Source organism: Anser brachyrhynchus (assembly GCF_964034855.1).
Source record: "Anser brachyrhynchus genome assembly, chromosome: 3".
Lineage (NCBI taxonomy): Eukaryota > Metazoa > Chordata > Aves > Anseriformes > Anatidae > Anser > Anser brachyrhynchus.
The window spans coordinates 68,684,615-68,698,317 of record NC_137696.1 but is presented as its reverse complement, the minus strand read 5'-3'; the positions used below and the strand labels follow the sequence as shown (position 1 = coordinate 68,698,317).

The following is a 13,703-nucleotide window of genomic DNA, read 5'->3' as shown; positions in this document are numbered from 1 at the left end:
CTGAAATTCTATAGTCAATAGAATTATTTTAGACAAAAATTTTCATTCTCTCTTTCTCTGCACTACAGACAAAGCTCACATGCTCAGTGGTATGTGGACTGAGGAAGTATATGAAGCACCCTACTTTGTTTCATTTTTCAGTCTTCCCTGTAACTTTTCAACTTCTGTGGCAGTGAGCAGGAGAATTGGCCACACAGATAAAGTAATTGCCCTGGAAGGCATGGAAGTTATTAGACAAATCACGAGAAGCTGCAATGTATCTCTGCCAGTGCTGGAGGAGGGGGCAGACATCTCCTGCTCACCCTCCCTCCTACTGATGCATGCAGAGCCTGGGAGAACCTCCACTGCCTCAAGTCCTCATTAAAAGCCACTCTTTGTGCTGAGTTTAGAGGGCAATTTTTGTGGGGGAGGGCAGGGGAACCAGTGGGATAACTGAGAGAGTGAAAATGTAAGAGACCTTGTTTGGGGAATACTGGATGGGGAAACTGAGGGCTTCTATTTGCTTTTGTGTCATATTTCAAGACAATTCTACTTGATTATCTATGTTTTCTGTTGTGTTCTGGGGGTTTTGAACTTCCCATAAAATAAAATAAAATAAAATAAAATAAAATAAAATAAAATAAAATAAAATAAAATAAAATAAAATAAAATAAAATAAAATAAAATAAAATAAAATAAAATCTTATTCCAGATTCAGTATACTGCCCAACTCAAATGCAATAGAAATGTTGCATGCCATTTTAAAATAAAAAGGAAGTATATTCTGAAATAACAAAAGATAATAAAGTTTTTCTAAATCATTAAAACAAATTTCAAACTTTTTTGGGGTTTTAGGCATTTCTCTTAATAAGAGAAGCAGTTCAGCTAAATCAACAAAAGTTCATAGAGGGTTCAGCTATGAGCCGAAAGAGTTGGAACTATGCTGTTTCACTCAGATCTAGAAAAAAAAATTGTGTTTGGCTGGAAATTATTCTGGAAGTTTTTTAGAAGACAAAGTCCTCTTCACTAGCACTTTAAGTCTTCTGCAAACTGACAGAGCAGAAACACAAGAATTTAGTGGAAACAGAAATAATTTCCTAAAAGTTTTTCAAGAGACAGACCTTAATTGTGGACTACAAGGTGTCCATTTCTATACAGAAGAGGATGATTGTATTTAGAGTATCAGTATTTGCTACACCAAACTGGCACAAATCAGAAAAAATAGACAAGCTTTCAGACACAAAGCTTTTCTCAGGGTTTTCATGTATTTTGTAACTATAACTGTTGGTCTAATTAAGGTTTTGTCTCCACCTGCAAACCTGATCTTGACTGTGCACTTATATCACCAGAACAACCATAGGTCCAACTTTGACAAAACCGCAGGTCACCAATAGTTGTGTCTACCTCTGCCCTTACCATGTTGTTTACAGAACATATGTGGCAATGTTGGTGGCTCCCATGGAAAACGTTTCCCCATTGTGAAGGATGATGGTTACTGGTAAGTTTGAAAATCACTCTGAATGCTTTTGTTTGCATCCATATGTGATCATAGGGGACACTCACCTTCGATCTTCAGAGAGTACATCCTTATTTCTAGTGGTGGTGTCTTGAAATACTTTTCTTATGTTTTCAATTACATTTTCATCCACATACTCATAGTTGTGCGCTTCTTCCTGTTCCTTTTCACCCTCCCACTTTCCAAGTGGGTTATTTGTTAGACCTGAGTAATCAACAAATAAATAACTGTAAGGAAATGGAAGATTCTGCCCTTGCCCAGAAAAATGTACAATTCACACACGCAACCACAAAGGTCAAAAACAAAGGAAGCGGTGTTCACTTTTTGCATTTTCACAGAGACCTAAAGTGACTTGCTCAGATTCCCAAACCACATTTGTACCAGATCAAGAATGAAACCCAGATGAGCATTTTATAAAATGGTCTTCACTCTTCTAAGAATTCCTCTTTCAGATTTCACAAAATATTTGTGCTTGAAAAATCCGTGGACAAAGCAGATAATCTATTGTCCTCTCCCTGATAGCTATCTGTCCACAGACAACTCTAAGGTTTAATAAAATGCTTAAAAAGCGTGGTCACAATCAGTGTAAAAGCAGACAGATAAAACTGTCTTACCATATAAAGAGATGAGCAGTCCACCTACCTCATGCAGCACCTACCAACCCTAATGCAGATTTGCTCCTGTGCTTGTGTTTCTTTGCCTGAAGAGAAGAATCTGTAGCTAGGAAACTGTGATGTTATTCTGAGATTTCCTAGAACTAAAATCCCTAATTTCTTCTTATTCAGAAGGAAATATAACAGAGATGAAAGCTTGGAAGTGGTGTGAGGTTGAAGTGAAAAGATTTGAAGTACATTTCTTCGTGTCTACCGAGACCAACCCACAGCAATACTGAGGACAAACCTTTCAAAAAGTGGTGACCTTTTCCCACTAGGGCAGAGACCCTCACACGAGCCCTGTTTGCAGCTCCAGCTCCTGAGTGTGCTCTGCTCTGATTCATGGCATCGCAGCAGCTTGATGCTATCATTCACATGTGTGATTGGCAGTCTGCTGCCAAAAGGCCCCGTGGTCTCCTGCCTTGCCCGTGTGCTCTTATTGCACCCCTGAAACTTAAGGTAGTGGCATGAGACACATGGGACTGTTGATCACACAGAGCAGGACCTTACAAGGATCAGTCACTGAGTGCCCCGTGTCCCCTCTCTGGACCCACCATGTCTCTTGGCACATGCTGCGGTGGGGAAGAGATGGGTGGCAGCAGGACAAGAGCAGGCCACACTTTGGGTTTGTCCACATTTAATTGAACTGGGAGGACACTCTTTCAAAAGAAAGAAGTTTCATGTGAAGTGGCAAACAGTGTGAAAGACTGCTTCTGGAACAGCTGTTCCTGTCTGATTAATTTGCTACAACATAACCTGAAACAACCTGCAAATGTGTCAAGCCCTCACCGCCTATCTGACGTCTCAGCAAGGCCATGTTTATCAAACATATCCTTCTTTATGGCACTGAGTTTCTCAAACAAGAATTCTCCCAAGCTTGTTCTTGGGACTATGGTGCTCCCCTTCACCAAGAAAATACCTGTATATTCATTCTCTCAGCAATCTCCAGACTCCACTTGTGTTTGTCCTAAAACTCTCCATGGCTGAGGTGTCTCTCCCTGAAAAACTGGGCAGGACTCATCTCTTTCTGAAGTTGTGATTCACTCGTTTTTAGAAATATGAAGGCTAGAAATAACCATTAAGTTCATCAAGTACACCAGGACACAATTTACCATGGACCAGTTTACCCACAAGTACCCCTGTTACTTTTCAGGAATGAGTAAATTAGCAATGTATTTCCAGATCTTGATATCAAAAGGGGGGAGAAGAAAAAAAAAAGAAAAAAAAAAAAGAAAAAAAAAACCACACCACCCTGTGATGCAGATTTAATGAAGATCTCACTCAAACATGTGGCCACTCTCTTATAAATAAACATTTCCAGGTTTGCCGTTTGTTTGCAGGTTGGCTGTGTTTGATATCAGTAAAAGTAAACTAATGAATAAAACAGGCACCGAAGGAATAAGCTAATCCTTGTGATTCAGCAAGGGAAATATTGTTTGTGCACTTAGACTTGCTAATATGGATATAAAGTACAGGTTGCACATGGATGGCATAGCTAGACTTTCTTCTTTCCCAAACATACAAAATCAAAATGATATGCTTCTAAGCAAGACAGCTCAAGGAGAAAGGAAATTAATGTCATCAGGCCAGACTAAATCACAGCTGTCCCCAAACCCAAATCAGTGCAGGATGCCTTCTGAAATGTATATATTTACACTTCAATAAAGCATTAAGCAATGAATGGGACAAGCTGAATGATCCCAACAGGATTCTGAACAGTGAAATCAATGCAATTTGCTTCCCTGCTTGAAAAAAATCTATTAGCCTCAACACTGAATTACTGAATCAGATGTGCCATCTTAGCCTGCTAAGAAAACAAGGTTTATGTCATCATGCTGTCTATCCATCCGTCAATCTCTTCAGTACTTTTAATTTTTTATTTTTATTTTTTAGCCAATTTCAGTCAAATTTGAAAAGGGGGCAGAAGTCACAACGTGGTTATAACAAAGAGAGTTGAATTAGTTCCTCTATTGAAAGAAAGGCATGCAGAACACATCTGTTACACACACCACTTGGCAGCAGACAGCAGGATAAATCAGCATGTTCGTATTGGTTGGCCACTCAACACACACATAGCTCCAGACCTGCTCTTTTTCATTTGATAGGAGTGCCATAAGGAGAGTTTTGGTTATTATCAGGGAATGAGGGAAAGGAGCAGTAGGGGACAACAGACCTGAACCCTTATTAAACCAAATTTCATTAACTCTGCTCTTCCTGGAACAATTTGTATAATTATGTTTGGCTTTATAGTGGAAAGGGAATACTCTGCAGACTAATAATTTCCATTTATCTCACTCATATCCTCAAGTGGGTAGGTTTTGTTTTTTTTTTTCTTGTTGATTTTTCTTTCTTTTTTGTTTTTCTTTTTTCTTTTTTTTTCTTTCTTATTTTTTTTCCCTCTGAATATACTTACAATTCTTTCACAGACTTCAAGGTCACAAATAGTTGTTATAACTCTCCATTCTGGCCTTTTCCAAAATGCAGGCATCAGAAGTAACCCAACCCATCAGCTCCACTGCTAGAATGCAATCAGTGCTAAAAACACCAATTCATATATATACAAGGCTGCACAACTAAACATGCCTTGCTATGACCATAGCACAGTTTTATAGCTGTGGTAAATATTTCAGCCCATGATTTATGCTGCATAAATTAACATTCAGCCACATTAATAACATGTACTGTTTATAGATATGCCTAACCTGAAAACAATAGTTCTGAGTAATTATGCACAATAATACTGTGAATTAAACAAGGTAGAACTGTGTCCTTATTTCTGAGCATCACTTAAGTGAAAAAGCACAGAAGTGAAGAGCATATGCATAAGCCAAAGTGTTTTTATGAACAGTAGTGCTTTATTTGCTGTGGGCCTGGTTCCGATGATCCTCAATGCTAATGAGAGCTAATTCCTTAGGGAGTGCTACTGAAAGCTATTGAGTGATAGCAGAATCAGAGCCAATAAAAGTAATGGACTGTTCCCTGGGCTGGTATCCATCAGCCATTCCTTCACTTGATGATTTGGCTTGTCTTTGAAAACTGCTAAGAGCTACAATCAAAATATTTCATATGCACTGTAAGGTTAAAATTTAATTTATATTTAATATTTATTATTTAATATTTATCTGTGTCTGGAATTTAATAGGCCATTGTTTGGAAAAGATTAATATTAAATTTTGTTTCTTAATAAAAAATAGATTTACAGAAAGATACAAATGTTGACTTCTCTCACTGTCCTTTATTTCTAAGTATTCTTCTTTGCCACTTCTTCTCTAGTCTACCCTGCTGGTTTTATTGAGTCCTTACAGTCACCGATGTCCACTGTTCCATTACTGCTTCTTTCTTGTAAAATAAACCCTCAGTATATCAATAACTTTCGCAGATGAGAAACGTTTACCACAGGTTTTAATGAATAGCGTATTTTGGGTGCCATCATACCTCAGCGCAGGAGGGTACAGAGGAGGTCTCAGTGCCCCAACACGCACCCCACCCGCTCCCAGCTGCTGCTCTGCACAGTCGCTTCCTCCCAGGGCTGGTGCAGCTGGAGAAGTGCCACAAAACTGGATGGCACAGGCAGAAAGTGGGAGAAGTGACTCATGCAAAGTCCCCCCCGGTCACCTGGCACGTAACCCCGCAACATCTCCTCCTTGTAACCGCTTCTGCATGCTCCTGGAGCCTCTGCGTATTACTGCAATTAAAATCAGTCAGATCTAATAAATGAGGGAAATACGGAAGGATGCAGAGCACTTTCTTTCCCCTGCTGTATGTTAGATTTTACTGGAGAACAAAACAGATTGAAAATCTTTAAACATAATCTACCAAGGTGTACTCACCATCCTATTAAATGATGTGATCTCTTTATTTTAAGTCATTTTCTCACCTTTTTTTTTTTTTTGGCTTATCTCAGAAGATGCACCAGCAATGAATACGCTTTTTGATAATGGCTCAAAAGCCAGGGAAAAGAGTACAATTATTTTTCTAAAGATAGTGGAGCCAAAGGATGTAATAACAGTTTTGCCCTAATCAAAGATGGAGTTAAAGTGTAGAAGCTGGAGGGAATTGTGATACATGTACACAGTATAGGATTCCTAATTCATATTGCTTATCCTTATACATCAATTCAGAACACTAGTATAGATTCCCCGAGACATTGTGAAAGAAAGAAGAGTGTTTTTTTTTTTTTTCAAAATAATTCAGAATTCTATGTTCTGCTTAAAGCTTTTGAAAATATTAAGTTCAATTTATTTTATTATTTGGTTTGGAGTATAACCCCATAACCAAATGTATTGCCCCAAATAACAGAACAGCAAGCTACAGCACAGGGGCAGAAATTTCTTAAACTATCTTCATGCCAAAGCTAGTATACATTTTATGTGTACTCTGAATTGCAATCAGAAGCCCCCTTCCTTTTTTTTTTTTTTTCCAGCCCACTGGCCTCCTAAATCAAGTGCCTAAAGTCAGAAAAGCATAAATAGCTTCCCTAAAATGTCTTGGCATCAATAAACAAAATCAGCATAAACATTTTTTTTATTGCAGAATGTAACAACTCCAGAAACCTAAGGCATATACAAGAAGATTAGGTGATGTTTTCAAGACTCCACTTAGAATAAATTTCAAGGTTAAAGCAAAACAAACTGATATAGCAGATTTCAGATAAGAGTTATGATCCTGGAGAAGTGCTGCTATTTCTAATGAATTCAAACTCAGTCAAATCTAAGAAAATAAGATAATATCTTTAGTGGCCAATTCAAGTTTAACTGCAACACAGGAAAAAAAAAAAGTTCTATTTCTTAGAAACAAAGATAATAAATCCTATCTTCACTAACATGAACTCTGCAAGGAAACACAATAGAGGCCTTAAAACTGAAAGAAAAACATGTTGTCTTTTCTTTTCAGATCTGGCCTATGGTAAGAAATAGCACTTGTGCCTGTAAATGTTTTTTTGAAAGCACAGATTCATTATCCTTATTAGGAATTTGAAGCAGGTTGGTGCTTTGGAGGGTGGCTTAACATTCACTAGTAGAAGTTTAAAAATTAGTCAGTGAATGGTGCATTTCCTCCCACTCAAAATCCACAGGAGTGTGTCTGTGTTATTAGTCTTGACATATTTTTCTAATCCATTATCCTGTGAATTAGCAGAGCAGAGTATACTCTCTGGAACAGACAAGCTTGCTGCACGCAACAGTGGACTCCTGGGGATCTCTTGACTGGCCAGGAAGAACTGCTTTATCATCTAATCCAATCTCCTGTATAATTTTGCAGTTATCTTTGAATTAAGCCCAGTAATTAGGGCTATACTAACACACAGCTTTCAGAAAAACCTTTAGCTTTGATCTGGGTATGTCAGTGTACAATCCATCACAATTCTTTGGTCTAGGTTATTAAATCTGCCTATCTCCAACATTTAACTCACACTATACTCAAATTTAGGTAGTTTGAAAAGGGAGGTACTCTAAGACAGTTAAACAAGAAGCAGTTTCATAGCCTTGCAAAAGAAACTTTATGACTCTTGATTTTCTATGTGTGTGCTGAACAGAGGTCCTAAGTTTGTTTGAAAACCCTCAAAAACAGAGTCTATTCTTTATCTGATGTTCAGTGAGTAGTCTAAGCTAATGTAGCTTATACGGTGAGCTTAAAAACTAACTGCAACTTTCATGAGGAATAAGGCAGCAGACATGTATGGGGTTTGAAATCAGAAGCATGGGTAAGAACTCGGCCAGATGGGAAGAAAGTGATGCAAATCTTTGCAGCACAGGGGCAAGCAAGCCTTCAGCAGCCCTGACACCAATGTTTTCTCTGGTACACTTGGGCATACGCCTAGGACTATTTGCAAAGTTCAGGTCTCTATCTATAAACTCAGGGAAAAGGAAAAGAATAAATAGAGGTAGGAAATGATTAGGGAAAAAAAAAAGAGCCTGACTAATACCTGAAGTTTGAAATAAATGTTTCCTACTGGAAGCAGGGAGAATTAAGTCAGTAATATACCACTGTCTTTTTGTTTGAAACATCAAACACCTGAGCACTATTCTTACAGTTCAAGCACCCCTAAAAGTGATTTGGAAATGGGCTGGGAAGCCTGCTTGCTGAGGATGAGGAGAGCGACAGGACCTCATTAACCATGCACATCTTAAAGTCAATAAGCAAGCCTCAAAGAAAAATGTAGCTCTACATATTTTGAATTGAGATCTCAGCTGGTATCTGGTATGGGGCCATCTCTCTCCTGACTTAGATCTGCTCACTGTACAGAAGGACAAACCAATTGGGCAGCAGCCAAAGTGAGCACAAACACCTGACAGTTTTATGGCAATATACAGGAACACAAGATAGTCCCAACTAGAATGGAAAGATATGGCCACCTCCAAATGCTGTTATTGGACAAAAACCTTAATAATGGTAACTCCAAACTTCTTTTCTCAGCCAGGGTATCTCAGTTTAGAAACTAGTGCACAGTTCCTGTAAGAGGCACAGGAAACAACTGCATGACACTGCTCCTCACTACAGGAACTGAGCTGCTGAGTTTAGAAAAACCTCTGAAAAATCTTGACTATAAAGGCAATATGTGACTTCAGCCTTTGTGGCTTTCCCAGTCTGTTAGGAGTCTAAACCCACCAAGGTAAAGCACCTTCATGAGCCCTGAGACCCACGCTTGTGGAGAAGCCAGTCCTCATCATAACCTTTAAGTCTGGCTTACTTCAGTAAGGATGCCTTGGTCATGTTTTCTTCAGATGTATCCCTCCCCACTTCTCGTGTCTGACTAACCCCACAAAGACCAACCCATGCAAGTGATCCCACTGATCCCTGTAGCCTGGACAGAAGTGATGTGCAGGTAGTTTCCCTGGCACCAGAGAGTTCATCATTAACCCATCCTGGTAATAACTTTGTTCCGGAGCTTAAACAGAGGATGTCATTCTCCTTAACTGCCAGTGTGGAAGCTTCGCCATTTACCACTATAAAATCTAATCAGATCATTAAGCAGTAACAAAATGGATCCTATAGGGAGATTCTTCAAAGCCACAGAATAACAAATATGGGGTTATCTTTCAAAACAGCCAGATACCTAAATACCTTCAGAAAAACTGTCCCCAAATAATCAACTTCCACAGCAGTACAAATCAGTGAATATTCAACATGCTGCAGTAATCTTTCAATATAAAAGTTGTTTATGTTGCATTTGCATAGTTTTAGATAGGCAGTCCTTTTTAGGAGTCTCACACACTGAATGAGAAGACAATACATAGAAATTTTATGGGAATTATTCTTACAGTGATATCAATTATCAGTTAACAAATACTGTGAGGATGAGTATTTGTTCCTTAGTCTTCCAAATGTTCCACTGTTGTAATTAATGTGATGTGTTCATATTTCAGATATAACCCATGACTGACAGATCAATGAAATCAACTGAATTTTTTATATTAACTTCAAAGCGTTTTGGAATTGTCCTCATATCATCTAGCTTCTCAACTTCAGTATGTTCTGAAAAAAGGAAAAAGTTGAAAGATAAGTAGAAAACCTAACCATTTATCAAATATTCTTGGGAAATCCAAGCAAATGGCAAATTTTAAAGCAATTAATGGTCAAATAATTTTCTCAATATTATTTTTTCTTCAAAATACAAAAGTATGAGTTGAAGACATCTTCATATACTTAGCATAAACTGCTTCCTCATCCTTAATACCTGTTGGAATCAGCATTTTTTGTAACAAATGATATGAAGTTTCCTAAAGGAAAAGGAAAGTGCATCTTTCCACACAAGTCTGTTCCTATAAACTACTGAATATTCATGTTACAGTGTCAAACAGAGTTTAACACTATGCTGCTGTTGAAAGCTTGGACGGATTTGCCTTATGGCATTTATGGAGGAAGAACAGAAATGTTTGCTTTTCATTGGTTTTGACAAATCCACAGATTCCAAGTTAAATCACACAAAACAATCCTGCATGCAAGTTATTTATTGGGGTTGGGGTTAAGATTTGTTGTATTAATAACTCAAACCATAAATCTTAACTGACCTTTAATCACAGGGGCTTCTACTAATGTAGGTTTCCCAGTCATGTCCTTCACATTGTCATGATGCACCAAATCATTTTGACAGCTAACTTGTAATTCTGAAACATCAGCAGCTTGATTTGCACACGATTTCTTGGTGGTGTCTACACAGAAATTCTGAAATTACATAGAAGAACACATTGACTTCACATGTAAATTGTTACTCCAAACTGGATACTTTCAGAGATGTGACGCATAAGGGCAACATTCTCTGGGCTGCTTCTGTGAAATTTAACCACAAATCTGTTTGTCAAAGCAACTCATTAATCACATTTCCCATAATGCTTGTTTTACGACAAATACTTCACAAAATATCATGGTTAGAAGACACTCTTGGTGCAGAAATTACCTTTAGAAGATATCTCAAGACTGCCTTTTCTTTATTTGGGTGTATGGACTCATGTAAACACAGGGAGGGATATTTACTTACGCCTTTTGGTTGATACAGGTTCCTTTCTGATTAACTACTTTTATTGTATTGTTCTTTCGTTTGATGCGTTCTGATATATGTTGCATCACAGGTTCATATGAACTCTGACATTTCAATTACATTTATACAGTGGCATTCATAGCATGGTGAGTATAGTTAGAGAATAGGAATAGACAATTAAGACATAATTAACTATAGTATTATAACATTGTAGAAAGTAAGTTATGTGGCTGTAATACTTGCACTCCTGGGATTTCATGCTTGATACATACATTGTCATCATTTTTTTTTAACTGTGAGATATTAGTTATAAATTCTTTCAGTCAAAAAAATATTTTTACCTGTGCAAATAAGTGTCAATTAAAAGTGCCAAAAAGTATATCTTCATTGAAACTATACAGTAGCTACAGCATACTTACAGTCCAATTACAATCTTTATACTAGAAAGTCTGCATTTATTTGAAATAATAAGTATAGATTTTCCATTCAAAATCATATGTAGATTTTCGTCGGCAATGATAAAATCTTTTCTATTCAGAGACAGAAGGTTGCACTGGTAAAACTGACAGTAGTGACCCAGCAATAGTGTCTGATCTTTTCAGGATCAACCCACAATTTGTGAAAGCACAACATGAACTCAGTTTTTATGATAATCTGCCCCTTCTGCAAAAGATATCAGCTAGCAACAGGAAAGTCACTGGTAATTGAAATAAAAAATTTAAGAAAGCATGTTAAGTGGAAGAGCTCAGGATGAAATCTGAAAAATGTATGGACAATTTTCCTCAGTGGGTGGGTCATGACATGACATAAGTGGAAGACCATCATTTTTCAGTTAGAAGAACCCAAGGTAGTTATCTCCATTTTCTGAAATAAACACTGAAACCTCGATCTGCAGGGGTTGACTGAGTTACAGTATTTAATGCGAGTTTGTGCAGTACAGGATGTACAATGCTTGCTAGCACTCTCCGTGATTGCAGAAGAACCTCTGATACCAAGCAAAGCTTAAAGCAGTGATGTAATTCATGGAAACATCAGGGATTTGTACAAAAAGAAACACAGCTGAGGAATATTTTGCAAAGAGGACAGAAATGTCAGAAGAAGTTCTTAAAAGAAAAATAACCCAATGGAAAAAACGCTGTTCAAACTAGGATGATACTCATCCAGTGTATTGTAGAACAGCTTCTCTGCAGTTACAGGACCTTTGCCTTTCTTCCACCAGCAAAGTGTGGTCTTTGTTTAATTTCCGGTTCTTTTCTTGACCATCTGCACCTAAACACACCTATATGTTTGTTGCCAGCCTACCCTGGCAATATGAACACATTCTACAAGTACTTACTGAGAAATGTCCACCTTTTGCTTGAGGAAAATACATGCTTAAATAACAATTTTTCAAAGCTCTCACTAAACATGTACTGTCCTCCATATCAGTCATATCTGTCACAAATGAAAGGTCTTGGGAAAGGCAGGGAGATATTTTTATTCATTGGCAGATTGTTCCTGTGTCCAAGTTATTGGGGATACTTGCCACACAGAAAGCTTTCACTCATAAGACAGTTTTCAGGTAACTGGGGGACCTTAATTTAAGCACTAGAAATAAAAAAAATAATGCTTTCAACACGATTTCTCTTATTTTCCAGTCAAATCCCTAATTATCATATTAATCCTAGCAATCACTATCAGGAATGAGTACGTTCAGGTTATTTGTTTTTTGTTACCTTAACTAACTTAAAAACAAGCCATGCTGTCAAAATGGAAAGATTCCCTCATTAGGAAGGATGTAACTGAAGTTTGTGCTAATCTTATCAGTCATCAGCAAAATCACACACTGTGATACAATGGTTACCTGGGGCACACTGCAAATAAATTTAAATATGCAGAACTCAAACATTTAAGAACAAACAGGATAACAGAAACTGGACTGTCACTTCATTATATGCTGAAATCTGATATCACTTTAGCATTCTTAATGGAGCTATAGATAACAGTTATACCAGAGACAGAGATAAGATGCTTTTTAAACTACACACACACGCATGCACGCACACACACACACACACACAAAAAAAAGGCAGAGCAAAGTCTTACAGTCATCTTTCAAATACTAGGCAGGCTTAACAGTACAGGGTTTTCATCTACTCAGAGTCATTAGTCTGCTGATTTAAAGAAATGAGGATACCAGCCATGGTTTTCAGTACTGTTACTGCCAGAAGAAACACTGATTCAGTTAAAAACTTTATGTTCTGAACCACAGTCACTTCTTGTAACAGACTACACAAGAGGATATACCAAATCTCAACATACGGAAAATCCAAACAACTACAGGTGTGTGAATTAAAAAAAATTAACTCAATAGCTAAGCATCGCCCATTACATCTCTAGGTTCACTCACTGTCCAAAAATAACTCAGAAGACAGAGTCGTAAAGGTAAGGTAGCGTAAGACTGCACAGTCCTTCTCAGGAAATAAGAGGTGTTAAATCAAACATGATACAACAAAGTGTGAGGCTCATGTGAGAACTAAAGATCTGGGGATGAATCATCCTAGTAAGAACAGAAGTTGCAGTATTCTGCAGAAGCTGTAAATGAGTCCAGAGTTTACCCAAGATGCATAAACTGAAAACACTGAAGTAGCAAACTGAGTTTCAGAGCAAACAGTTTGAATGAATTTCCCTTGATTACCTGAAGAGCGTAACACACTACTACTTGTGTGCATGTGCATGAACTCATATTATATAGCAGTTTCTCTCCCCTTGCCTGCTCCAGAAGCAGTGACATCTGACATCAGTTCTTGTTCTAATGAACAGCATCAGAGAAATAGCAATGTTTTGCCCATCTACAGCACCTTTCACAAAAAAAAAAAAAAAACACCCAACTCTTTCAAAAATGTCAATTTCCCCTGAAATTTAAGCATATGTTAGCATCCCCTTCTCACAGTTCCAAGGTATATTCTTCTCTGTCTTCGCAAAATAAGGCTACAAATAGTTACCTCCCTGCAGATATTTCCTTCATTACTATGTGTGATTGTTTTTGAACTCATTTACATTTCTGATAGCAAAATCATGTGGCAATGAATTTGAGAGT

At 37.7% G+C, this 13,703-nt stretch overlaps 1 protein-coding gene across 3 annotated transcripts in view; it reads right to left on the bottom strand.

The window, feature by feature from the left end:
* THEMIS (thymocyte selection associated) overlaps positions 1 to 13,703 on the bottom strand; it is a 97,576-nt gene that overhangs the window by 6,284 nt on the left and 77,589 nt on the right. For 2 of the 3 annotated variants that reach the window (XM_080586821.1, XM_080586819.1), the window contains 2 exons: positions 10,158 to 10,311; positions 1,543 to 1,699 (listed from right to left, as the gene is read on the bottom strand). In XM_080586821.1, the coding sequence (XP_080442947.1) occupies positions 1,543 to 1,699; positions 10,158 to 10,311 (311 nt within the window). Of the gene's footprint in view, positions 1 to 1,542; positions 1,700 to 4,463; positions 9,622 to 10,157; positions 10,312 to 13,703 lie in introns of those variants that run through there. The other variant, XM_080586820.1, reaches the window with a different exon arrangement.